We start from the raw sequence: 27848 nt of genomic DNA on the forward strand, positions 1-27848 counted from the left end.
TTGACACCGTTATGTTGCAGGGCGCATGCTCACTCCCAAGTTTCCTGGTGCTTTTCTATTCCACCTTATGAAACTTTTTCCTCGGCGTGGTCTTACCCGCGATTTAAGGCATAGGTGTCGCCAAGCCGGCAGGCTGGGAGTCGCGGGCGTGCGGGGCAGAGGCCCGGGCCGCGCCGCGGCGGGGGGCGGAGGGAGAGGGCAGGTTAGGCGGGAAGGTGGGCTGCGGCCGCCGGGAGCCGGGGACCGAGCCGCCGCCGCCGCCCCTAGCGGGGAGCAGCAAGGAGGAGGGGGCCGCAGCCTGGGGAGGGAGGCCCCACCATGCCCAAAGTCTTCCTGGTGAAGAGGAGGACCCCGGAGGTCTCCGTCCGCAGCTGGGATGAGCTCCCGGATGAGAAAAGAGCAGACACCTACATCCCAGGTGAGCGCCGCTCGGGGCCGGGCCTGGGCGTGGGGTTCCGGGGTGGGGGCGGGGGCGGCCGGGTCCGCTTGGTTTCTCGGCCCGGGCTGGGCTCCCCACCACAGGCCCCCTCTTGGGGGTTGGGAGGGAGGTCAGTGAGGCGCGGAAAGACCGAGAGCGAGAGGCTGGGAAAGCCGGACGCTCCTCGCCCCCTTCCCCCTAGTGGGCGCCTCCAATTGCCCGGCGGCCGGACCGTTGGCTGCCGCGCTGGCCAAGGTGGCTCAAGAGGGAAGATTGAAGGCAGTAAGGGCTCCCCCCAATCCCACATCCTCATGGGGTCACACGAGGATTCGTCAACTCCCCTGGGGCTAGGTGGGTTGAGGGTCAGATCCTTCCTCCGATTCCCAGGGAAAGGAAACTTGGCGCACCGGGTTCCCAGCAGCGCGAGGCCCTGATTCCCTCGTGGGCACGGGGACTGGGACGGAGACGCGGCCCTCAAGCCCCAACGTCGCTCAGGGGGCCGAGCCGGGGGCACTCTCGTCCACCCCCGTGAGGTGCCACTTGGCGAAGTGCCCAGGTCCGGGGCGGGGCGGCGGCGGGGCGGCGGCGGCGGCACCGCCCGCAGGTCAAACTGCTGCGGGCGCCCGGGCCTGCCTGACGCCGCGTGTCTGCCTCGGGGCGCGGCCCCTCCCTCCTCAGTGGGCCTGGGCAGCCTGCTGCACGACCCCCCAGAGGACTGCCGCAGCGACGGGGGCAGCAGCAGCGCGGGAGAACCTGGAAGCGCCGAGAGCAGCGTGTCCCCGCGCGCCCCGGAGCACGGAACCCTGGAGCCCGGTGACGCCGAGGGCTCGGGTGGACACCTGGAGGCAATACGGCGACCTGTTGCCAGGTCGAAAATCAAGGTACGGTGTCGACTCTGCCCCCGCCGCCACTTGCACCACGCCCTGGCGTCGGGCTCGCGGGGCCAGCGCTGCTCCCTGCCGCGCCCGCCGCGCACCCGGGCACCCGTGCACCGAGCGCGCCCGCCGCGCCGCTCTTGCACCTGCCTCTGGGCCGCGGCCAGGGCGCCTCAGCGCGCCCTCCCGCCTGCTGGGTAGCCAGCCGCCCGCGGCCCTGCGCCCCGGGGGCCAGCTCCCCGAGCCGGCAGTGTACCCGAATGGGTTCTGGAGCTGCCTGGAAGGCTCAGACTCCGCTTCTTCCCTCCACCAGCCCATTCGGTGCGCAGGGTCTGAAAAATAACTAGGCCGTCGGGGTTTCCAGGGTCGGATAAGAGAGATCCAGGCTCTCAGGAATTTCAACCTCTGGGGTTGTTTGAATTCTGAGTCTCACACCCCTTCCCATGCGTTCTGGAGACAGTGGTGTCAACTGAACACACTGTGGACCTCTCACAGTAACAGCTGTTCTCAGTGCCAATTATGGAGTGCCCGTTAGACACGAGGTCGGTGCTGGGCACTTGAAATTTGTCATGGCCCTCAAATCTTGCATTAAATTAATGGGTAAAAGGGTTCCTTACAGACTGACTTAGGGTCCTGCCCCCTGTGGGTTGGAGTATTTGTTCTCCTCTATTATCGCTCTTCAGCCACCAACCCCCACCCAACCCAGTCTTCTGGAATTGTAGGTGACATCAATACGATGCGCATCTGGCTTTTCCAGGTAGAACGTCCATGATTATTTGCTCAAGGATATCTGATACCTCCAAAATAAAGGAATCCTATTCCACTGGCTCACAGCCAGCTGGAGCCAGGGAGTGGTGTTATAGGTGGGCCGCCGTATGACCCTTTGCAGGCTTCCGGCACTGGATGTAGGCGGTATTTCTTGGGCGGTCCCGCAGCCCGTAGCCCTGGCTGGAGTGAGGGGATTGGGGGAGGAGCCCTAGCGTTTGCCCTGGATTGGGAGAGACTAGGTTACTTTTTCTGTAAGAGGCCACCCCTCCCCTATGCATATTCCTGGCTCCTGGGGTTTGCCTAGGGGAGGGCTGGGGAGCATTTGGTTAAGAATTGAGGCTAGCAGCTTGAGCTAGAATCCTTTAGGAAAGATACCTTTAAAAGGATGCTGCCGACTAAGTGCGGGCCTGCCACTTGATGTTCAGTGGGCTGCTGAGGTTCAACGTCAGCTGGCCAAAAGCTTTTCTGGGCCAGATGGGGTTAAGTGGGAGGGGACAGTTTGCCGGAGGCTGGTAGCTCTGCCCTCCAGGAAATTCTACAAAGTGCCCCACTTGCATATTTATCACTGGGCTGGAAGGACAATTGCAACGTTGTTTGGGGACTGACTGCAGCTAATTTGCCCCTCTGTCCCCCAGTTGCCCAAATTACCCTGGGAAAAAAGTGGCAGAGGAGGAAGATCTAGTCCCTTAACCAACAGTTTAGGAGATCTCTCTTGTACCAGGCAAACAGAAACATTGGAGCCTGGGATTAATGGAATCAGTTAATCAAACTTACTTCCATGATCTTGTCCTTGTGCTGCCCCCAAGCCTGGGAGAAGGGGTGTACCGGGCTCCTCAACCATTAATGTAGTTTCTGGAGGAATTTTTGTTTACTGAGAACATTCAGCATCCTTCTCCCTCTCAGCTTCTAGATGCAAATAGGAGACATCCTGCTGTTAAGATGACCAAGTTTCCAGAAACAGTATTAGCTGTTTTCAAATGACTGACCAAATTGCCCATGATTTAGCATGGTGTGTAATTCTGGAGTTCTATGCAAAGCAGGATGAGCTAAGAATTAGTTTCTTAACCAGAAGAGGAAAGCCACTAAAGGATGAGGCCCATACATGATGCATTGTTTGAATGACTTAGTTTGAGTGAATTGAAGACACTCACTAGGTAGTTGGCTCATATAGACCTGAGGAAGGGCAAGTTTGAGCCAGTGACCCTGCAGAGAGGTGACATTCTATTAACATGAAGTGCCTTCTGTGTACAAAGCAGCCAGGAGATAAAAGTGCCCCATTCTGGTCTTCCAGGATGTCCTGAGAGTAACAGTTAAGCCCCTAGACTCTGGCTTTGTCACTTATCTGTATGACCTTGGACAAGTTTCTACCCTTGGGCCTCAGTTTCCTTGTCTGTAAATTGGGGATAATAATGAAACTTATCTCACAGAGCTGTGAGGATAAATGAGTTAAGAGTGGGACATAGTACGTGCCTAATAACTCTAGCTAGAATTATTTGGGTTGTTGGGGAGACACAAATATTAATTATTAACTCTGTTACAGCAAAATGAATGCTAAGCCAGAATCACAAATAAATATGTGATAAATTTTGAGCAGGGGAAGGTTTCTTGATGTGGAAAGAGTTGTGGAGATAGGGGAGCAGCAGACGTTAGGATAGTATGGGCTGAGCCCAACGCTTGAGTGAGGAAAGAACTCAAAAGGTATCATGACTAGAGGATGGAAAACGGGCCTGCTGGGGTCAGGGAAAGAATGGGAGGTGAGGAGCTAGGATAGGGTGAGGTGGTGAAGGGGCCAAACCAAGAGGCATGGGCAGAGGAGGGGCTCTCAACATTTTTGAGAGGGAAAACCTCAGTTGGGTCCACCTTACCAGCTGGGTTGGGATACATTATCTGTCCTGAGTCTTAGTTCTCTGATCTGTCAAATGGAGAAACAATAGGATGGGCCTCTCAGTAGTGTTGCATAGATTAAATGAGATAATGAGTGCAAATGTGTGGAACTCCTGTGCTTGTATAAACTGCCCAATAGGAAGTTAGCTGACGTGACAAATAACAAGTTTTGTTAATATCCAATATTTCGTTGCCTGCAGTAAGGACAACTATTTGCCAACCTGATTCTCTCATAAATGGATCTAGAAAAGAGTCACCCCTGCTGGTTAGGAAATAAGGCCTTTCCCAGCCTGTCTGTAGCCTTTGACTGTGTGAGCCAGGGCAGGTTACTAAATTGTCTCTACTACTGAGGATCTGTCATTTACAAAACAGATGGGGTGGGCAGATTATATATTTCTGGAAAAGTGTTGGTCCCAGATCCACACAGCTTTAAGTCCCTTTTGTGCTGGATCCATTTGCAGGTCTCCAGCTGTGGAACAAACCCCCAGAAACCCAGATCAACATTGTCCTTCTGAAGGCTTATCAGAAACAAAGTAACTCTGAAGTTAAATCGGTTAGTTGACTGATGTTATTTATTCCTGACTCACAGTGGCTCGTGGGACCCAGGAGCAAGTATGGACTTGCAAGTGAATTTGTCTCCTCGCCTCATCCCATTCTGTTCCCTTTTCCTTTGGCCTCTCCCAAGGATTCTTCAGAAGGGATTGAGTATAGTATCCCTTCAAAAGTATTCTTGGTGTTTTACCTGGCTCTGAGTCCACATCTTCTAGTAGTGACAGATGTGTGAACATGGAGCAGTCTGTCTTCCTTTTTTTTTACATCATTTTTATTATGGAGAGTGTCACAGGCAGAGCACTTGTCACCTGGCCCAGCAACCATTAATCTGTGGCAGCCCTGCCCATCCACCCCCAACAAATGATTTTGAAGCAAATCTCACATATCATACTATTTCAACCATAAATTTATCAGAAAGTGCCTTTAATAATAAAGACCAAAATACATGATCACACCATATTAACATGGTATTCACATTGCCAGTTGTCTCATAAATTCATACTTTATTTTTTCAGTTTGCAGAATCAGGTCCATCTGATGTCCACACATTGTAATTATTGACATGTCTTTCAAGTCTGTTTTAATTTATACATTTCCCCTCCATCTTTTTTCCATGTCCTTACAAGTTAACTGTTGAAGAGATGGGGAACTTGCTTTGGACAGTTTCTGGCAATCTGGAGTTTGTAAAAGGCATCACTGTAGTGTCTCTCATCCTTAGTCCCCTATGTCTTCTCTAAATGGGTGTTTGGATCTGTAGCTGCACTGTCCAGTATGGTAGCTATAGTCACATGTGATTATTTAAATTTAAATTAAGTAAAATTAAAAATTAAGTTCCCCATTGATGAGTAGAATTTCAAGTGGATAATAGCCATGTGTGACTAGTGGCCACTATACTGGACAGTCTAGGTTAGAACATTAACATCATCACAGTAAATTCTACTGGACAACACTGCCCTAGGTGCTTGATAGCTAAATGCTTGATTAGCATTTTTTTTAGCTAAAATGTTTCACAGTGGGGGGTATCTGTTTCCATCAAGAGGCACATAATGCTTGGTTGTTTCTTTGTGATGTTAGCAGGTCTTGATGCTCAGGGTCTATATATTTTAGATTAGTAGGGGTCACTAAACAGTAGTCTTCTAAGTCTGTCCTTCATTTATTAGCCATCATTTTATATAGATACTCACCCTCACCTGCTATTTGGTTTCCCAATGAGACAGGAAATTCATTGAGGAAAGGCACAATAAGATTCCCTTTATTTACCAGTTTCCAAGATAATCAGTTGGTTTACCAGAATTCCATAGTGATGGCCAATTAGTTTATTTTTAAGTATTGTTGTGAATCATGGACTTAAGTAGTTTTTTAGAAAACACCCATTTGATATTTGAAAGGGAACATAAACTCCATCCCTAACTCCTTGCCTATTGTCTTCTGTCTCCCAAGACAGAATTGGGTGCTTCTCTTCCCTGTCCCCTTTGTAACCTACTAACCATCTCCCTGGCTGTGCAGCTGACTGATCAGACTTGACTCCAGAAATAGCAAAGGTAGGGACATTCCTACTGGGCTTGTATCCCCAGCACCTGGTACAGTTAATGCCTGACTCATAGGAGGACAGAAATCAACATAAATAAGAACTACAGTCAGGAAAGAAGGAGTCAAGAGCCCCCAAATGTAAATGACAGCATTTGGAGGAAAACAGGAAGCAAGAAGAAAAGGGAGATATGGGAAAATGTTTGGAATTGATGCTCAAAAACAGACAAATTAATTAAAAGGGGGAAAAGATAGGAGAACAACATAAGTGTTAAATGCACCAGCCTTTAATTTGAATCTAGGTGAAGGGGTTTTTATTGTTGGACAGGATTGCACCAGTTAGGTTGCAAACAACGGAATCCACTGTAGCTTAAGCAGAGAGTGGTTAATTATTGGGACTAAAGAAAGATCAGACTGAGCTCCCAGGAATATCTTGCAGAGCCACACTGCAGAACTTGGCTACCTAGGGAGCTACAGCTGCTGCGTCTGGCTGCCTGCTCTTGCTGATGGAAAGTATGAAATAATTTCCACAGATTTGCCTCTGCCCAATTAACTCAGGCGAGAACTCAAATCTCCTGATAATGCATATAAGTGGTGGAACCCAAGCCACATCTAAAAACTGCAGCTGCAAGAGAGTCTGGGAAATGTAGTTTCTAGCTTTCTAGCTTCTGTAGTACAGGAAGGCCCACCTGAGAAGTAGGAATCGGTGCTGAGAATGTCCATCCATGGGATCCACTACAGGGACCTTTAAAACTTACGTGGCATAATCCCCTCATTTTCAAGGAGAGAAAGGTTTCGTTGAATATCCCACAGTAGTTAGTGGCAAAGCCCAGGATCCTTATTTTTAGCATTGTTGTGTTGCATTGGGGGAGGTATCTTTGACACTTTGGCCATTAGTGTTGACAGTGTGACATGAAGGAATCTGCAGCTATTTCTCACCATGATAGGAGACAAACAGCAGGATTCATTCCCCTGCTTCTCTCCCACATTATGCCCAGACCCACAGGCCTACAAGTCACATGGCCATGGTCAGGTTACAGCTCTTCCGGTCTCAGTTTATTCTGGGTTATGAGGATATATTCCCTTCATCATCTACATTTGAGAAGGTTCTTTATTCTGCCATATGGCAGAATTGTGAAGCCTAAAGAAAGGGTACATAGAACCAGCAAGGGAATTTTTATCTAAAAAGAATTGGGGCAGTATGCTTAGCATGCTTTGAATGCCTGAGCCTGGCAAATGTGTCAGTGGAAATCTTGTCCAAATGGCCACCAAAAGGTGGCCTGGACTCACAGTACCCTCCCATGGGAAATAGACCATTGATTTGATGAACGTGTTTGGTGGAAGCATCAAAAGAAAGTAAAGGATTTTGTTTTGTTTTTCCTTTAGAAGTTTGACAGGTAAGTGACCTTAACCAGCTCTGAAATTGGTCAGAGGGCCAGCCAATGTCCCTACCTCCCTGGATGCTCCTGAAGTTTTTAGCAGCCCTAATAACAATGGTCAGTTTGTTTTGGCTGCAGAGGTGCATGTTTTAGAAGGACTAGAAGGGAACTTTGTCTGTTTTTTAAAATGAAAGCCGAGATCCTGCAAAAAACAGGGCAGCAAGCAAAAAGCACCATGCCCTGCAGTTGGAGAATTGCTCACTCTTTGTCTTCCTTGCTCTGAATTAATCTCCAGACTGATGTCATCTCTTACCTCTGTGGTAGCTTCCCCACTTCATTAATAAGCCTTTTGCACTTGTTCATTTTGGATTCAGGGGAGACTATTAAGCTTTTTCCAAAGGTAGCATGGTGTAAATATCACCCCCAGTAGGGCTGGAGCAATCCCTGTAATTAAACACATTAGTAATTTACATAGCAAAAAACACATGAATGTTGACACCAAGCAGGATGAAGTCTGCATATCTTCATGTCTGCTCTGGTTGGGTTTTATTGTCAAGGGAGATATGTGAGAATGTTGGTTTTTCAGGGCTTTTTGGATTTCAGATTTGCAGGTGAAGGACTGAGGGCTGGGGTGGGGTGGGGGGCACTGCAGGCTGGTTCCCTTTTGTTCCCATCAGAAAGAGAAAAATTCAAAAGCCCAGTAGCTAAACAAGGGATTTTGACCAATTACCTTAAAGGATCAGAGTTTTGGAGCTGGTCAAACTTTCAGAGTTAGGACTTACTGAGCACAAACCTTTTCAAGCAGCTTTTTAAATTTAATTCCCTAACAACCCCAGGAGGCAGATATCCTTATAGTACGTATTTCCAGGTGATGAAATTAAGCCTTAGTGAGGTCAAGTAACTTGCCTACATCCCAAAGATTAAGTGGGGTGTTTGAACTTAGGAATTTGGAAAAGAGACTCTGCTCTTCGATTCTCATGATGTTGAAGAATTCATCTAATAACCACTTTATCATTTTTACCTGTGGGAAATTGTGGCCCAGGGATGGATATTAAATAACATCACACAACTAGCCTGGTCTAGGTTTTTATTTGATATTCATGATTTCTTGTCTCTCCTTTCCACTCCCATTTTGTAACTAACAGATAATGTGTAACTAGTTTGGATTTAGCACTTGCAGAGTGGAATAACAAGGTAATGTTGGTTAGCCCTGTTTTGAACTTTTAGCGGGTAGAGTGTTAGGTATAAACCCGTGTAAACATTGTAAAGCTGGCCCAGGGACCCAGGGACAGATTGCCAGTCCTCTGGCCCATGGGATGTCGTCCTAGGAGTCGGATGTGTCTTGTGTCATGCAGCCCATCCTGGGGGAGAACATTCCAAAATGTGGCAGATCTGGTGTTCTGGACATAATGTGATACATCTACTACTATTATCTACTGCTGCTTCACAAATAACCCAAATTTGGTAGCCCCCACTAATTTATTATTCTGTCTTCCAGTTCTGTGGAATGCCTCAGCTCCGCTGGTGGTTCTTGCTTGAGGTTTCTCTTGCTGTTGAAGGCAGATGACTGCTGGGGCTAGAGTCTTCTGGGGGCTCACTCACGTGGCTGGCCTTGACACTTGTCCTTTTTCTAGCTGCTTCAATTATATGGTTCTACAACCTTTTTTTTTAAACAAGTCCTTACTGACGGATGTATATGAAGGTAGTTCCCAGTCTTTTGCTATTATCATGTGCCAAATTTCAAGGCACATGATGTGTGAACTATACTCTGTGGGATACATTTCTTGTTCAGGAACTTATCCTACAAATATTTCTTCCTTTCTGAGAAGTGAACTAGTCTGGCAGAAGCTGGCTTCATTAGCCAAGGCATTTAATTAGCCTTACATCTTCTTTCAACAAGGCTCTCTTCTGGCTTCACAAAGAATTTGTTGATGTCTGGGGGCTGGATTGGTCATATATATATATACAGGTGGCAAGCAGTGCTTCATGAATTGGAGGAATTGGTGCCTCAGGGGAATTCCCTAAATGAACCATTGTGTGATAACTCAGTTTTCCATGTTGTGAAATGGGGATGTATATGAAGGGGGAGAAATAGAAAGACTGCCTTTGCTGAAGCATACTTAGAGGGCTTCTGTTTTTGCATCCCTTGGGAATGGGGTACCCTCAGTCTTCAATCCCCTCCCCTATTCCAGTTTCTCCCTGGTGTTAAAAAGATTTATGTTCATTGACTCTGCGCTCCCTTAAATTGTCACCAATCTCCTTTCCCTCTGCCCTTCAAGATTTTATTCTTTTCAAACAAAATAATGCCATTGATTTGAGATTTTCATCCTGGATTGTAATAGAAGGTATCCATGTTACATGCAGAACATTTTAGAAATAGGAATTTACTAAAAGGATTAAAATAAACAAAGAATTCAGATTTAACTGTAGTTGATGAGTCCTTAGGCATTTTGTGCTGCACTTTCAAAAGATAGTTCTAGCTTTCTACATGTTTTTTATAGGAATTACCAGGGTCAGTTGTCTATGTTCTATTTTATTAGCCTCTCACTACCTCTCAAATGACCTCTGTCTTGTGTAGCTTTGGCCTTGAGAAGCTCCAAGTATTCAGTTTGTCAAGACTTGGGCCTTTTCACACCCTTTAAGGGAAGCAATGACCAGAATGGGGACTGTTGGACAGGAAGGAGACCATGACGTGTCCTTGTGATGAATAGGAAAGCCTTGAGCAGAGATGGGTCTCCCTCAGGACGAGTGCCAGGCCCTTCCTGCTTTGGGGGGGATGCAGGGCAGGGCAGGGGGGTGCAAGGCTGTTAGAGGCTTAGGACAGCCACTTAACTGGATCATCACACTCAACCCCTGTGGTTGTCCTGTATTAATGCTACCCCACCACTTGCCCTCTAGATAGAGTTGAACTCCTTTCGGCCCCCGACGGAGAGCTGCAAGGGTGCCCTGCCCTGCTCTGTTACCACAGCTTTCAGGGCTCAGGCTAGCCATGGAGAACCACACACAGTTCCCCCCCTTCCCTCCACCCTCTCCTGGAATTTTCTGTCATCGTTCCCCTGCTCTTTCTTCTCATCTTTGCCTGGCTGCGGAGCTCACTTCTCAAGCTCTACCTCAGGGTAGATGCCCCTCCAAGGTGCCCCTTTTACCTGGGGCTTCCCAGATAGCAGTGGCCTTTTGACTCGTCTTCTCCTCCACTAGACTGGAGCTTCTTGGGGACAAGCCATTCTGGTGACTGTATTCCCACCAGCTCTAAGCGAGGCCTATTGGAGACTGGGCACCAATTGGTGCCAGCTGACACAAATTAAGCTTGAAGCAGATGAGAATGAACTGGTTCAGAGGAGGCTGATGGGAAAACCTCGTTCTGGGGTCTTGTGCCTCCCTGGAGTCTCTTTGTATCTTGCTACCTGCCAGGTCGTTGGTACTTTCTGACTGTGCACTGGCGTGAGTCTGGGCTTGGAGCCCAGGGGCAGGGACACTGATGACTTCTGCAAACATTTAGTTGAGGAAACCAGATGAACTATAAGAAAACATTTGAGCATAAGAGAATCCTCTCTAGTGATTTGGAACAAAGTACTGGACTGAGTGAGGGCCACTGCCCTTAGCCTCATGGTCTGTGGACCATCACAGTGGCATCTGGATGCTGGTTAGAAATACAGTAGCTAGACCTGACCAGGCCCCCGAACCAGAACCTGCATTTTAACCAGACCCTGGGGAGTCGTGCACACGAGTTTGTGAGGCCCTGGTCTTGTACAGAGAACAATTTGGACAGCGGCAATTTGGAGAACTGCACCAGGGAGGGCACAGTTGAGCAGGGTCTTGGAGGATGGTGCCCAGGGTGGATGAAAGGAGGGCACTGGAGGCTTGGAGGATGCTGAGCTGGGAAAGGACCAGCTCTTCTTGTTGATAATATTTGTATGAAAATAAGTATTTTAGGCCCTATATGGATAGAATTTTGGCTGAGCAATTGGATCAGTCTTTCAAAGATCTGATTCATTAACTAGGAAACTTTAATGAATATGTCAGATCTCATGTTTTTCACCACCTAATTATAGATTCAGGTTTCTTCCTCAGAAGCTGCAAACACAACTGAGAGAACAGAGGACAGGGAGCCCAGAGCTGGGGTTTGTTGTGGTTCTGCTGGTGGAAAAGCTGTGGGATCCTGACCAAGTCACTCCCCAAGTCATTGTTATATTTGTTGACAGTTTTGTGGGTCAGGAACCAAGCAAGACATGGCTGGGTTAGGCACTTCTACCCTGGGTAGCACTGACTGGAGTCACTCAGCCATGGGCTGGGCAAGGGGGTCCAGTGAGGCTTATTCATATCTGGCTCCTTAGTGCTCCTGCATGGGGCCTCTCATGCTCCACATGACTGCTTGGGCTTCCTCACAATGTGGTGGGCTTGCACTTCTTATGTGGCTTCCAAGAGGGAGGACGTGGAAGCTGCCAGGTCTCTTAAGACCTGGAACTCAAACCTGGTCTCCATTTCTTGATGGGTGGAGCAGTCTCATGGCACAGGGAGGAAGGATTTGATTGTGGCTATCTTTGGAGACTCTTCACAGGCTCCATGATGTCAGGACCTGGACTCCTTTTGTTCTGCTCTTTTCCCTCAGCACTGGCTTCCCCCTTCTTCCAGGGGGCTCTCGGAGCTCTAGCCAGCAGGAAGGGGTAAAGGAGGAAGAGGGCGCCATCCTTCCCACTTAGAGACAGTATATTTCATCAGCCAGCTAATCAGTAAGGCTGGGAAATGTAGGCATTTAGCTGAGGGGATGTGCCCAGCTGGAAACCAGAGGTCTGTTCTAAGGAAGAAGGAGGAATGAATGCTGGGAGGAGTTGCCAATTATTTCACCGTCCCCAAAGCCAAAACCGGCCTGGAATTCTAGTGGTCAGCCCCCGGGTGTGCCGCCTGCGCCAGGGCCCTCACAGCCTCTCTCTCTATCCCAGTTCACCACAGGCACATGCAGCGATGCGGCGGTTCACAGCTGTGACCTGTGCGGCAAGGGCTTCCGCCTGCAGCGCATGCTCAACCGGCACCTCAAGTGTCACAACCAGGTGAAGAGGCACCTATGCACCTTCTGTGGTAAGGGCTTCAATGACACCTTTGACCTCAAGAGGCATGTCCGCACACATACAGGTGAGAAGGGGCGCAGCCTTTGCTTTCGGTTTTGTTTTTCTGGCCAAGTCCTGTTCTTCCCCACCAAAGATCAAAGTCACGAGATGGGAGCAGTATTGGGTTTTCTCGTTTGTTAGTTTTTAGGATGGTACTCTTAATTAATCTGCTGGCGTTGGTGCATGCAGTGTTGTATTTCTGGAAATACAATAGGATGGGGCACTTGGGGCCAGCCCGCCTGGGTTCAGCCCCCCTGGCTGGGCCACCTACTAGCTGTGCCATCTTGGGCCAGGCAAGCCCTCGCTCCATCAGTGTGTTTTCTTCTCTGTGTGAGGGAAAAATATACCAGCTCTGTGAGTCTCAAGACAATTCACTGACTGGAAGCATCCTGAGAATTGGGCTGCCTGACATGGCGCTAGGGGTGCCATAGTTTAGTCCTTGTCCGGTTGACCTCTAGAATGTTTCTTAAGGTACCCCCAGTGGTATTTTATGCTCCTTTCTTGGGAGGTAAACCTACTCAGAATAGCTTCATATTTTTCCTGAGAGCTCGAGAAGAGAAGAAAACGCTTAGCTCACTTTGAGTTGCTTAAGCTTCCTGCTTGAGCCTGACAGGCAGGTGGCTTCCTTCCTTGGACCTGCCTCTGTTTCCCTACTTAGGAAGTGTGGTTGTAGTCCTCATCATTTCATTTCACAGAGAATCCTGCGGCTGCCCATTGGCACCTCTCCCAGCCCTTCTGATTTGTTATGGCCTCGTTAGTTTTAATTTAGAAACATCTGCTGCCCAGCTTCTGCTTGTGTTCAGCAGGCCACACCTTTGCCATGGTGATCCCTTGAGGAGAAGTCTAAGGTTGCCTCTTCCCTGCTAAAAAATCCCCATCTCTGGGCAGGATGAAGTCTGAACTTCATCTTGATGGGCTGCATATAAAGCCCCTCACAATCTGGTCCCATCTTCAGATCCCCATCCTAGCCCAGCTAGCCCATTCCAGTGCCAATCCCAACCCATTCAACCCCATCCTGGTCACCACTCATGCTCCCTATATAGTTTCCCTGATCCCGCAAGTCCTCTCAGGGTCTAGGGTTTCCTTGGGCACTTTGGTGGAGGTGGGACAATAGATGGGACTCCCAGATCCTCAGCCCCCACACAGGGCCCCTCTCAGATCCTTCATATTCCGATTTTTTTCATAGCCCTTATCCCACTTGTGTTCTTAGAGGGCTGGCATGACTATTTCCCTCACTCAGGGAGAGCGTCCTCCACCTTAGAGAGCACATACTAAAAGATTTCTTCTTTTTCCCTTTAAAAAACCTTTTCTAAAGTGAAGTTTTCATTTAAACATAATGGACATCCCAGAAAGTACACAGTTGTACAGATATAGGTTAATGAAGTTAGGAATTTGTACAAAGCGAACACACCCATATAACTAGCACCCAGACCAAGAAAAAGAGTATTTCCAGCCCCTAGAAGTCACTGTCCCTCCCTCAGGCCTCCTCCCAGTCTCTATCCTCTTCCCTCCAGAAGGCACCACTAGCAATGCTTCTGACAAAATTAATTACCATTGCAGCATTTTGAATGTGAAGGAAATGGAATCCCATAGTGTGGAGTGGACTCTTTTGGGTCTGGCTACAAGACTTCTCTGTTTTAGTCCCTAGCGTCAGTGCAGCAGTAAAATTTGGCCTCTCTGTGACCAGGCTGGCACCTTAGATTGGGGTGGGGAGGTTGCTTAGGGAGTGGCTTGGTGGTGGGGCTTCCTGGGGGGTGGTGAGAGCTCCTGGAGGATGGTGGAGGTTCCGGAGGATGGTGGGGGTCCTGGAGGATGGTGGAGGTCCTAGAGGATGGTGGAGCAGAGTCTCCAAGCTATCAGCGGACCCACAAGGTGGTTGCAAAGCTGGGCTCATAGACAACTGACCCAAGGGGTTGGAGAAGATGGGACCACTCACTCAGTCATTTGTCATTGGTTGTCCTGGAGAGTTTCTCAGCGTTTCATCTCTGTCTGAGGATGTCCTTGAGGACATGGCCTGTTTCTTCTGAAACTCCTTGCCTGGTGGGCTCTGTGGCCACTCGCCCACCCTGGCCTTTAAGACAAAGTGAAGGGGGCTCAGAGCATTGCTGGCAGTTGGTAACTTCAGTTGGAATGAACATTGAGCTGGAGGAGCTGCCTCATGTGTAACTATTAATTCTCCATTAATGGAAATATAAGGGACTGACTGCTTCTCCCAGAAGAGTTTGCAAGTTGAGTCAGTCACACAGGAGTTAAGAACTCCAGATCTGAGCTAGCTGACTGTGTGGCCTTGCCTAAATTACTTGTCTTTTTGCCTTAGTTTGTCCATCTTTAAAATGGGCATGGTTTTAATACCTCTCACCTAAAGTGATGGGTATGAGTTTTCAGGACAGTAATTACATACAAAGTGCTTTACATATTGTAAGCATTTATAAATGCTATTAGTAGTAGTGAAAGTTCAAGTAATTGGCAGAGGTTTCCAAAGACCTATTATGTGACAGGCCCTCAGACTCACCTGCGTGCTCATGGAAAGCTAAGCCAACATAGGGAGAAATAACTCAAACATCTGACTGTGACACAGGAAAAACCGCATGTGCCAGACAGAAGAAATGTGGGTGGCCTGGAAAGTACATTGTTTCTGACAGGACACCAGGGAGGCTTCTCAGAGGAGGTGTCCTTTTGGCTGGGCCTTGAAGGATGACTAAGATTTCCACAGCTGGAGAGAGGGAGGATGGGCATTGCAGATGTGGAGTGTCTTGGTTTGGGTTCCCCCAGGAGGGGACCCTGACACAGGGACTCTAGTGTAAGCGGTTTATTTGGGGGGAGATTCCAGGGGGCACAGAGACTGGGGTGGGGAGGGGGCAAGAGAGGGGAAGACAGCCAAGAAAAGCAAGTGAATGAGCAGATGACCACTGTGCACTATGGGGGACAGCCCTACTGGGGACCCTCTGAAGAGCCACATGGAATGCACCCCAGGATAGTTGCAGGGGCACAGAAACTAGGGTATTTTTCAACTCCCACCTCTCTGTGTTTGGGGGTCCATCTTGGGACCCTCAACTCTGAGGCGGTTTCCCCCCCACCAGCCTGTTGCAGGCTTCCTGTGTTTCTCTGGGACCATCCTCATGCAGAGAGATGCAGGAAGGGGCAGAGAGTTACATTGCCACCTTAGGGGGCAGCAAGCCACAAACGGTCCCTTTCCTTCATGCCAGGCCCTCAGCACCTACCCTGTTATTTCAAACAACCCTACAGAGCCGGTGTTGTTGATACACACCCATTTGACAGGTGAGGAGAATGGGCTCAGGGAGGTCAGATGACCACAGCTGGTGGAGTTGGGGACCAGACGGGCAGGGCCTGATGTTCATGACCTTCTATCTGCCACAGAGTCCCTTTCTCTGCCCCCTTTTCCTCCTGTGCCTTCCTCACTCAGCATTCTCCCAAGGCCGGGGTGTCCTCCATTTCAGCTTCTAGAAGCCCGCTTGCTCTATAGGAAGGTGAGATCAGGGGAAACTCAGGCCTGGCACAAGCCGCACACTCCAGCCTGGGGTGTAGCAGGTTGCAGAGGAGCTTAAGCATGTGTGTTCAGTGGTGCCTTCTGTCCACAGACTGAGCAAGAATGGGGTGGCCTGTACCCCCCAGACTCCCAGCTGCTCTACGTCCTGTTTTTCAGCAGTGATACTTCCAGTGACTCTTATAGGAGGGGCTGAAAATCACAGAAGTTGGTGAATAAAAATGCCTTCTCCCTGATGCTTTCCCAAAGAGGGTCGCACGTTTATCCCACAAGGGGAGAGGCTAGTGCTCAGGAGCGTGTAGGAGTTGAGAACACTTGTGGCTGTACTGGTCACTATGGCTGCCACTGGCCACGTGTAGCTGCTGAGCCCTGAATGTGGCTGGTTCGACTGAGATGTGTCATTAAGTGTAAAACAGACACACTGGATTTAAAAGACTTAATGCAAAATAAAAATGTAAAATGTCCCAATTTTTAATCTTGATTTCCCCATTGAAATACTAATATTTTGAATATATTGGGTTAAACAATATATTTCATTAAAATTAATTTCACCTGTTTCTTTTTATTTATTTTAATGAGGCCACTAGACATGTTTATATTAAAAAGTGGCTTGCATTTTCTCTTGGACAGCACTTAAGATCACTGCATCTACAGATAACTATACAGTTTTTAACATTATAATTTTGACTCTTAAAGTGACCAACACATAGAATTACAAAAAAGTCTTGAATGGACCAGTAATGATGGACCAGAAAGAGGAGTTGAGGGCTTACTGACACATCAGGGGGTAGTGAACTGGAAAAGGCATGCCTGCACTGCGGATGGTCCTGGACCCAGGGTGAGAGGAACAGGCCTGTCTCTAGGGTGAGAGGCCTGCCCTGCCATCTCTTGAGTGCTGTGCAAAAGGGATAATAGTGAAAAAGAGCAAAAATCTGGGGCTCTCAGACATTTTTTAAGTTCATGTGAACGACCCCACATGAGCTTCCAAAAGATTTCCCCAGAATTCTGCAAATTCAGTCTTGCCTTTGATTGAGATGTGAATGTTGGGTCTTTGCTACTAAAGAAGTGTATTAGGACCAGAAGCAAAGATAGGGACACTGTTAACACAGGTACATAAAGTTGAGTGAAAGGTGTTTGCCTACAGTCCGATTAGAACAGTTCATCTGGGATCCTAGGAAGCTTCTTTTGACAATTATAGTTGCAGTATTTATGAGGTGGGCAAAGGTAGTAGATTTGATCAATCAGGATTAACTCCCCCCTACGCCATCTCTCTTTCTGTCCCCTGCAACTGCTGAGAGAGCAGGGCATCCAAGGGGAGATGCCAGACACAAGGGAACATCTTGGGAAAGATCCAGGCAACCAGAGCCTGAAAATGTCCTAATACCCTTAGTTAATATCCAGCAGATGATAGAAAAGATTAAGATGTCTTTTTTTGGATAAGACTTAACCAAGAAAAGAGTAAATCAGAGGTGTGTGTAAGAGAGATAGGGAAGGGGGTGTTAGTCAAATAACATCTGATTCAAGATTAGAAGAGAGAAACTGGTGCAGAAAAAAACTTCGTAACATTTTATGAAATATCAGCAAACAAGTGGGTATTTTCAGCCCAAATTGTTTTAGGTCGGGTTCCCTGGAAGCAGATTCTGAGATGGTAATTCTTAACCGAATATCCTTGTAAGTCCGGGAAAGGAAATCCCGGGGCAAAATACCTCTAAAAACCGAAATCAGTCAAAGGGAGAAATAAAGTTTAAAATCCGTTTATTGCTTACAAACTGCAGTCCAGGGCCTTTTCTCTCCTCTGCTCCAGAAGGAAGCAAGCCAGCGAGCAAGCCAGCCCCTCCTCTTAACCTCTCAGGTTCAGACACGCCCTCGGTTGCCCAGGTAATTACCCATTGACATGGAGATGAGCTTCTCTCCACCCCTGAGGGTATGCAAATGTACTAAAGCCAGGCGAGATACTCTGGAAATGTTACAATTTTACCCACAGTTCTCTTGGAGGAGAACCCTCAGGAGAGGCCTGTAAGGGAGGAGGGTGAGCAGGGTGAGCAGGGTGAGCAGGGATTGGCCTCAGCCTGCCCCTGTTGGGTCTGGAGCGTGAGGGCACTACAGGCTTGCCCTGTCTACCGACAAGTGATGGACATTTCTACACCCATGTCATGCACATAGTGGCCACAGGCTGCCTCTCCCTGCAGCGGGGAGGTCAGTTGCCACGCGTCATTCCTTGGAGAAAGGGACAGCCAGGAGCTATTGCTGTGAGCACGCAGGATAACTGGGGAGTGAAGTACTGGTCCGGGAAAGAGGGTCTGGACGCGGGACCCCCAGCATCTACTGCACACGTAGCAGAGGGACTTGCTCTGTGTAAGTGAAGTTAAACAAGATCAGTGAGGCCCACGTGGGAATTATGGGTGTTGACCCACCTTTGGTCAAAATAGACCAAGGCAGGCCATGAGCTTTAAAGAAATGAATGTATATTCATTTCTCAGCCCGTGAAAAATATCATGGGTTTTTCTTTAGAGAATATTCTTTTGGTTTTTTTTTAAATGTTCAGATTGGATTACCTGGGATGCACCCTAAGAATGGCCATTCTTGGAAAGAAGTGATTAGTTTTTGTACGCTGGGGGTTAGGTCTGTATTTTAGAGTAAATAATCACCACCACTTGCAGTGGCAGACCCGGGGCTAAGTGCCTGGACTCCGGCTTCTCTTGGACAAGCACCACCTGGGAGCATGGTGGGAAGGCAGAGTCACGTTTCTTGAAGGCCAGCTGGGTCAGGTGTGGTCTGGGCATTGTTTACCAGGATGGCCAGAGGTGCCAGCTCATCAGACAGATACAACGTTTATTGTAAGTATTTTATGTTTCTCAGTTGTAAAATGACTACTTATTCTGTATGAGACTTCAGCCGATATAAAAGCGGTGGAGAAGAAAGCGTAAGCCACTATAAACAGTTGAAAAGGGCCCACACATCTGTGGGGTCCCCAGCTCAGTCTTTGTGGGGAGGTGCCAGGGGGTGTAACCCCTATTTGTTGCAACTGTAGGGCTCTGACTAGAATAAAGGAGTCAGTTCAAGGCACCTGCCATTCCTGTAGAGGCTTGTGAGATCCAGAGAGAAGTGGAGGAATTCAGACTGGAGGTCAGGGGAAGCAGGGGGTGGAGGGCACCGTCAAAGCTGCGGTTATCTCCCCCCACCCCCAGCGCCCTCTGGCCTTATCTTCTGTCAGGGCCGCACTGAGAGGGATGAGAAGGCAAACAAATCCCATCTTGATTGAAGAAGAGGAAACAATGGTGTCTTTGTTTGGAGTCTCAAGGGAAGGATTGACTGGATTGGGAAAAATGCAGATTGGGAGAAGTTTGGGGTTGGGGCAGACCGGAGGGAAAGAACAAAGTGACCCCTACCCCCTGTGGGTTGAGGGCTGCCGTGGGGGATTGCTCCCATCACTTATTAAATTCTCTCACTTCTGTTTTACTTTGACTCACTTTTTAACTAAAAAAGTCATAGGAAAGGGGGAAAAAAATGAAAGAAAGAAAGAAAAAAATAAGCCTCCCTCTCCATGCCAAGCCCATTTCCACTCTGAATGCAGACCACCATTTTTTTTTCCTGGAAGTTCTTAATACCTGTTACTTCTTTAATGTAATCTGTATCTTGGGGATGTGTCCTGTACCTGGGTGGGGAGACACCTCATTTCTTTCCACAGTTGTCAGAGTGTTTCTTAATACAAGATGATGACATGATTTCAGATATGGAGGCCCCATCATTTTCCCGTGTCCAGCTGATGGCACTTTACTTCCACTTTGGGTTTTTTCCCTGTTATTTCTCTTCTTAAAATTTCAGACAGTTATCCTTACAGATCCTCTGCTTACCTGTGTGAGGCTTTCGGTAGAGAATTTCCCTGAAGTGGGCTAAAGGGTAATAAACACGTTGTGATTTTTTAGGCATAGCCACATCGCTTCTGAGGAGGTTGCCCTAAATACTCCCACAGAGGCCTGTGAAAAGCTGCTTGCTGAAGTTCATGTGTGGATAAAGTTCAAAAAGGAGCACTTAGCTACAGCAAGGGAATCCTGCAAGCAGAAAGTGCCAGTAACAAAGAATTTTCTTTGGAATTGTGGGATATGAAGTTTGATTTCAGTAGTGGGCATAGAAAATTTGAAAAGAAGCCCTTTTTGATAACCCAATATAAAATATTTTTTGGATGGTACTTCAGGCCTGTGGCCCAGTGTTTAAAAAGGGTGGTTAGTGAAGGTCTCATTCTCTCTCCCCCAGACACCTAGGAAACAGATTTGTAAAGATTACCCTTTTTCTGTGAAATAAATAATACATCGTCTGAAATAAATAACACATCCAAAAATGCATGCAAATACAACAAGTGTACATATAGGTACAATTTAAAGACAAATGCTAAATACCCACCGGCCAGTTCATGAGTAGAGCATACTTGGCATTTCCTGGAGCTGGACTGTAAACTCTGGAAGCTGTCTGTATCCCACTGAGTACTTAGTGTGTGCCTGCTCCTTTGAATGTGATGTCTCAGTTAATCCTCAGAGCAGCCTTACAAGTGGGTGTGAATATTATCCCCATTTTACAGGTGGGGAAACTGAGGCGTGAAGGGGTTCCACGAGCTAACCATGGCCTCAGTTAATGAGTAGCAGATGTGTGTGCGATGCTGGGCCTTTCGTGGCCTTGGACTCTGTTACTGTGTGGGTGTCAGCAGTTAATTATGGCTGGTGGGGGTGGGGTCAGGGGTGGTTTTCAGTTCCATTATTCTACTGTAGACACAGACACGGACAAGATTGGCCTTTGCTCAAGAACACCAAGTGGAGTTCATGGCGGGTGGGGCTCCAGGAGGGAGGGGCTTCTTCCCCAGCCCAGAAAGGGTCACCAGGGGGCTGCTACATGACTATGTCTGCCTGCACCAATGAGTGAGGGATGAACGTGGTTATTTTCAGAGAGAGGAGGGGAAGCAGGTTTGCTTAAAATCGAATTGCCGTAACTAGAGCTTTGAGAGCCTACTGTCTTCTAACTTCGTGTCTGCAGGTCACCCGTTCTCCAAGCCAGGCTCAAATCCCACTCCAACCTGGGGAAAAAAAAAAACAAAACCCAACAGTCATCCCCGTTTTCCCCATTGTCTGGACGACGCAGAGCTCTGGCGTCATCAAGCCTTTGCTGCCCGGCTGCCCTGCCCACAGAAGACGCTTGGCCAACCTGCCCAGTGTGAAGAGAGGAGGGAGCTTGACATTTGGTCCTGGCACCCCGGCCTCTGGGCAGAGGGCGGGGAGGGGGCTGGGATCAGGCGGAGCAACGCCTCGCCTCCACTTCCTGTTACCTTTTCGGGTCCCCGCTGGGGGTGGGGACCTCTGTAGGACTGGAAACAATCCCTTTCCGGGATCCTGGGCTAACTTCTGGTGAAGTGTGCTGGTTGCCACGTGCTTAGTTTGGATGTTGTAAAACCGGTTATTTCCAATAACCGGTCTCCCGGTGACGTTCTGTTGATGAGCTGCGGGTTTGAAATGATGTTTGTCGCTTCATCTGCCAGAGGTGGTTGGGGGAAGCCGGCTGCCATATGAGCCAGAAGGCCTGAAAAACACAAAGCCCTCTACGGCACAAATGTGAAACCTAAAGGAGGCAAATTCCTTAAATTTGTAGAAACCTTGCCCTAAAGATGTGAGCACACTTTCCCTGTGCCAGTAGGGTTCATTCAGTCGTTCATTTAAAAATTACTTACTGTGCACCTATTATATGCCAAGTATGAGTTTATAAAGGAGTTTCTTAACTTGGGGCAGTTTTTCTAGAATGGAATATAAGGTAGGCCTGCGTTCTGCTTGAGGAGGCTGGAGTAACATCTGACAGCTCACCATCACATTGATCCAACAGTTTTTTATCACAGGATTTGCCTCACATGTGTACTTCTGGACTTGACCTGGAAGAAAAATGAAAGTGGTTGATTGGTTCAGGTGGTTGGGTGGGGGAATGTTTTCCTCCATTTTGACTCCTTCATCATCTGTGTACTTAAAGACTTCATGAATGGAAGTGGTTCTTTTGACCCCTCTCCATGAGCCACCATTGAGGGACTGGGGACATTTAGCCTCGAAGGGAAGATGTGGAATACATGGCTGCCTTCAGACCCCCGAAGTGCCTCCATCTGCTTACTTTGGCGTTGTTTTAGACCTATGACTCTCAAAAGAGGTCCTGGTAGGAGCAGCCTCAGCCTCACCCGGGAGCATGTTAGAAATGCACTCTCAGCCCACCCCAGAACCAGAAACACTAGGGGTGGGGCCTGAAACTGCATTCCAACAGGCTCCCAGGTGAGGGGATATAATGTAACTGCTGCTCTGTGACCCGCCCGTTGGTACCAGGTTGTCCAGGGCAGGGTGATGTGATGTGATGTGAGGGTGCATGCTTGAGTTGTGCTCCCTCCATCTCTGGTTTTTAAAGGATAGGATTTGGGTGCATCTGCAAATGGTGCCACTTGCAATCACCTGGATGGACCCTGAGGGCATGATGCCATGGTGTGGTTGCAAAGGAGTGACAGGGAACTGTAAGCACCAATATGGAAAAATCCCCAGGAATGTTGGTAAATTAAAAAAAGTTGATTTTGAAAATGTCTTTGGATATGTTTGCTTCCATTAAAGCAGGGATAGTAAAATCATAATAAATTCTTATTTTTGTATAAATAAAATATTTAAACATTTTAAGGTGTGAGTTTTAATACACCTACTTTTCAATACTTTTCAACAACTAGAACATTCTGGGGAAAATACAACCATTAAAAAAAAATACGAAAACATTTACATAGGGGCACACATTTTTCCTCTCGCCTCAAGCCCCAGGATGGTGCAACGTGGGACTCTCGGATCCTGTCCTTATTTAAAATCTTGATAAACTATTCATCATGGATTTGTTTGGTATGTATTTTGATTTTTAAAATATTATTAATCTTGACTGATGAGGTTTTGGCTTACTCTTAAATTTTGTGCCTGAGGCTTTGACGATTCCCCTAGGCAGTGGTCCTCCTGGCCTCTGGGCCCTAAGATGGTCTGAGGGTGGTGGCAACGCCTCTCTGCTCTGTGTACTCCCAGCACAATATTCACCCTCCCCGGTGCTTCTGTGCTTATGGGACACTGTGCTTCCTTTACAGCCTAGATCACCTCCTTTAGAGCCTGAGTTAGGTCTTACTTGCACCTCTCTATCTGACATTGCAACCTCACATCAGGGTGAGCACCAATAGTGGAAACAGGAATGAGAGCTCTGATTAGGCTGAGCTCCCTGGATCATGTGACACAGTGAACTCTCCATCTAGAAGACAGGCTCCACTAGGATTAGCCCGATTCTAAAGCCTGCCTGAGATCTGGATTGGAAATGCTTTCCTAACTAGCAGGTGTCATCAGTGTCCTGCCCATGACTCCTGCCATCTTTGGGCACACCTGTCCATGTTGCAGCTGCCCGCACCTGCGACCCTGCTGGAACAGGTGGATGGAGACCCCAACTCCCGAGGGGCAGGATTACGGGGGGGTGCATCATCTGTGCTCTGCCCCCACTTTGCCCAGTGGAATTGGACTCTGGGGGCCCACAGCAGTGATTGGCTTGCTGAATGTCCCCTGTAGGGGCACCTTCCAGTGCCTGCCTCGCTTTACTCCCCTGCAGGTGCTGCCTGGGGTCCTCTCCCATATAACTCTTTGTACTGGAATCTTTGTTGCAGTGTCCGTTTCCAGGAAAGGCCAAACTAAAATAGAAACTAGATTACTTTACCCACCATAAAATCAAAACATGGAGGCATAAAGTGGGGAGAATAAAACTCCCCTCCCAAAGCCAGGTAGTGGTTTTTTTCTTTTTGCTGTTTGCATCCATTTTTGTTGTTTGCTCACATGGATGTTGTGAACCTTTGCATAGTTTTGTCTCCTGCCTTAATCATCTTTCTCATGTTGGATCCCCGGTTAGGATGATTTTGTTTTTCTCTCTATTTCTTCCACCCCTCAGCCCCTGGCAACCATTTTTCTTCTGTTTCCTATGAGTTTGACTTTTCTGCAAAGAAGTGATACCATGCAGGATTTGTCTTACTCTGTTGGCTTATTTCACTCGGCATCGTGCCCACAGGGTCCATCCATGTTATTGCAAATGGCAGGATTTCCTTCTTTCTTGTTGCTGAATAACATTCCATTGTATTTATGTACCACATCTTTCCATTCATTTGATGATGGACACTTGGGTTGTTTCCTTATCTTGGCTGTAGTGAATAGAATAAAGCTGCAGTTAACATTCCTTCAGGTACATACCCAGGAGTGGGATTTCTGGGTCATATGGTAGTTCTACTTTTAAGGCATCTCCATACTGTTTCCCATAGTGGCTGCACCAATTTACATTCCCACCAACAGTGCACCAGGATTTTCCCCATATCCTCACTGGCACTTGCTACTTGTCTTTTTGATGAAGGCGTTCTAACAGGTGTGAGGTCATAAGCAACTCCCTGATGAGTGGTGTTGAGCACCTTTTCATGTACCTGTTGGCCCTTTGTGTATCTTGGAAAATTGTGTATTCAGTTCCTTGGTCTGTTTTTGAATCAGGTTTTTTTTTTGCTATGGGGTTGTGCAGGATCTGTTTAAATGGCTTCCTAGTTGGGAGGCTCTGGTGTGGCCGTGACCATCTGCTGACATCTGCCCATCGCCCTTGCAGGCATCCGCCCCTACAAATGTGACATCTGCAGCAAAGCCTTCACCCAGCGCTGCTCCCTGGAGTCCCACCTGAAGAAGATCCACGGCGTACAGCAGCAGTATGCGTATAAGCAGCGCCGGGACAAGCTCTATGTCTGTGAGGATTGTGGCTACACGGGCCCCACCCAGGAGGACCTGTATCTGCACGTGGACAGTGCCCACCCAGGCAGCGCGTTTCTCAAAAAGACATCCAAAAAGCTCGCGGCTCTTTTGCAGAATAAGCTGACGTCCACGCTCCCAGGGAATGCCAGCCTGAGCGAGGAGGAGGAGAAGTGAGGGGGCTGGGGAGACGCCAGTATGGCCACGTTTACACCGAGCTTTGGTTTTGAAGGTCCCCCCCTCAGCTTTCTAATTGCAAGTGTTTGGTTCATCTCTGTCCTTTTGGGGCCTCAGCAGGGGGATCTGCTCCAAGGCTTTCAGGCCCCTTGAAACTCATGTCCTGTTGAATGCAGTAACAGTAATGAGAGTCTGCGGATGGCCGAGATCACCATGCAGGACTTGTTTCTTTGTTTTTTTTGGATTTTCACATGTGGAGGCAGAGGTGTTCTTAGACCATCATTTTAGGTGCCTTGAAATAAAAGTACTCCCACTTGAAATGCTACTCAAGCAAGGAAAATGAATTTTACTGTTCTGAGAGTTTATAGGAATTATTTTAATAAACAAAATGTTCTTGTGAAACAGGAGAGCGTTGAGCTATAGCTCCATGTTTAAAGCTTGTTGTGTGACGTTCAACCTCAGATTATTTCGAATTAGTGGGTGGGTTTGAAGAAGCAAGTCTTGAGCATTGGGTAGGAGAACAGATGGCGTATGAAAAGTTACTGCTGACCAGCTGCCCCTGCTGCTGATGGGCAGAGCCACCCGGGGTCAACGGGGCAGACAACTTGCCATCGCTTTGGCTGCTTTCTGTGGCCCTGGGCTTCCTGCAGAGCTGCCTCTGGCTTTCTGGGGCTGGGACTCGTGGGCTAAAGGCCCTTCTCCCTCCAGGAGGCCGGCACTGGGGCAGACGTGGACAGCAAGGAGTGCTCACCGGTGCAGGCGGTGCTCTTGGGTGTGGGACAGTGGTGTCAGCAGGCTCCTTCAGGGCATGTGACCGCTGAGCACAGTGACCTTTGGCCACCTGCATCTCCCCCTGGGAGGCCTGGGAGGTTAGCAATAAAGCCAACTTGAGATGGAGACAGGGCAAAAGGGGGGCAGCAGACCATGGGGGAGAGGGGTGGTGACCGGTCTCAGGGTCCTAGCATGAGGGGGGCAGCAGGCCACAGGGGGAGAGGGATGGTGACTGGTCTCAGGGTCCTCACATGAGGGGGGCAGCAGGAAAGGCCCAGAACCCTCAGGGCACCAGTGACCAGGAGATTCACCCCAGTCCCACGAGTGGCCTCCTGAGCTGAGGGAAGAGCTGGGCAACTACCACATTGTGCTCTGGCCGCTTGCCCCTATCCCTGGTGCTGCCTGGGCTGAGTGCCTCAGGTCAATTTCCACCCTGGAAAACCTGGAAAATCTTGCTTTGGGACCAGCTTCTCCTTAGTCTAGGGAAATGTTTGGATGATGGGCCATGTTCTTATTACTTCCTCCCTCATTGTCCCCTCTGCCTCCTGTCCTGTCTTCCCCCGCCACCCCACTTGTCTTCCTGCTTTGCTCTTCACACTGTGGGCCAGACATTAAGCCAGAGCCAGACAGTTTAAGTAGCATATCCTATAACTTGACTTAACATTTCTCTCCCAGGTCAGCACTTCTCTTTCAGAAGGAAGGAAATGAACCCTTTTGTTGGGCATCTGTGGCGTGCTGGGCACTGAGCTGGGCATTCCTTGCACTGCGTTCTCTGGAGCACCCCCCAGGGGTCAGCATCCCCATGCCCGTGAGCAGATGAGGCAGCTTCAGGGGCCAGCAGAGTGACCAGAGGAAGGGGCTAGGGATTCTAATCTGGTCAAACGCTGTTTTCCCTGTCTTTCCCCATCCTCCATTCAAAATGCAAAGAAAAGACCTCTTTTCGACTTGGACCACCAAAAGGCAGGCCTGATACTGAACAGTCTTTCAGGGCTCCTCACCCACCCAGCACCAGCCTGAAGGGCTGACCTGGGTCCACCTCTGCCTCATCTGAAGCTCAGGGTGCTTGGGCTAAGGCTTCAGCACCACATGATCCGCATGGCCACACTCGAGCATCAGCGATGGCAAGTGTTGAACTTGGGGCCTGTGGCAGCACAGTGGGATGTTGGGGGACGGCATGGTGCAGCCTCCTAGGACATAGCGAGTGCTGAGGGGTCAACCCTGGCTCTAGTGGGCAAGTGATTGACAGTGTGTTGTGTCTCCCAGTACTTGATACAGAGGAGCGAGAGGCTACAAGGCAGATTTACTTCCCTCAGTTATCTGGGTGATTTAGACAACAAAAAAAAGCATTCCTGTAAGGACCATCTAAATAACTCTGGCTTGGTCCCTGGCCTGTGGACTGTTTTGCACATACAATTGTGAACTAGTTGATGTGACTTTCTGTTCAGACTTCCTGTTTTTATTAAACAGGACTCTTGGTTGCAAGTAACAGAAACTCAGTTTAAAATGACCTTAACAGAAAAGAAAACTTATTAGCTGATAAGCTAGGATTGCTCTCCCAGCTTCAGGAGTGGTTGGATCTAGGTGCTTAAGTCATGTCATTGTGGTTCATCTTTTATCCAGCTTTCCTACAGGTGACTTCTGTCTCAGGCAGGTTCAAGTGGGAGCCGGGTAGCCCCCTGTGGCTCTGGTCTATCCCTGAGAGCAGCAGCCCAGCAGGAGGAGGGTTTGTCTTTCAGACCAAAATCTTGGGCTGATGCTTCTTGTTTTTGATTGGCCCAATTTGGCTCTTGGGCTGTCCCTGAGCCAGTTGCTGTGCCCTGGGAGATATGAGGCTCTTTTGGCTGAGCCCTGAGCCTTATGCTCCTGCCTCCCATGAAGCAGGGGCCAGAGAGCAGGTTGGCTACAACTCTGGCCTGCGAGTGGTGGGAAAGTGATTTCCCAGCAGACAAGCAGGGCATTGTCATCAGAGAGAAAGTGGATGTCAGGCAGGTGTACTAGCCAAGACAACGTACAGCTGCTCTAACAAAGATTCCCAACAAGTTCTATGGCTTAAAGAAGAAAAAAGTTTCTTTCTTTCTCACCTAGCAGTTCT

At 48.5% G+C, this 27848-nt stretch overlaps 1 protein-coding gene across 2 annotated transcripts; it reads left to right on the forward strand.

Moving 5' to 3' along the window:
• On the forward strand, positions 1 to 25393 carry OVOL2 (ovo like zinc finger 2). 2 transcript variants are annotated; one of them, XM_036892252.2, is made up of 4 exons: positions 4 to 418; positions 1097 to 1299; positions 12344 to 12533; positions 24672 to 25390. In XM_036892252.2, the coding sequence occupies exons 1-4, from the start codon at positions 319 to 321 to the stop codon at positions 24983 to 24985; spliced, it is 807 nt and encodes a 268-aa protein (XP_036748147.2). In that variant the 5' UTR covers positions 4 to 318; the 3' UTR covers positions 24986 to 25390. The 2 variants fall into 2 exon arrangements, with proteins under 2 accessions (XP_057358682.1, XP_036748147.2); XM_057502699.1 differs by lacking the exon at positions 1097 to 1299 and having other exon boundaries at positions 1 to 418; positions 24672 to 25393.
• Positions 25394 to 27848: the final 2455 nt, after the last annotated feature.

This window comes from Manis pentadactyla, chromosome 5, assembly GCF_030020395.1.
Source record: "Manis pentadactyla isolate mManPen7 chromosome 5, mManPen7.hap1, whole genome shotgun sequence".
NCBI lineage: Eukaryota > Metazoa > Chordata > Mammalia > Pholidota > Manidae > Manis > Manis pentadactyla.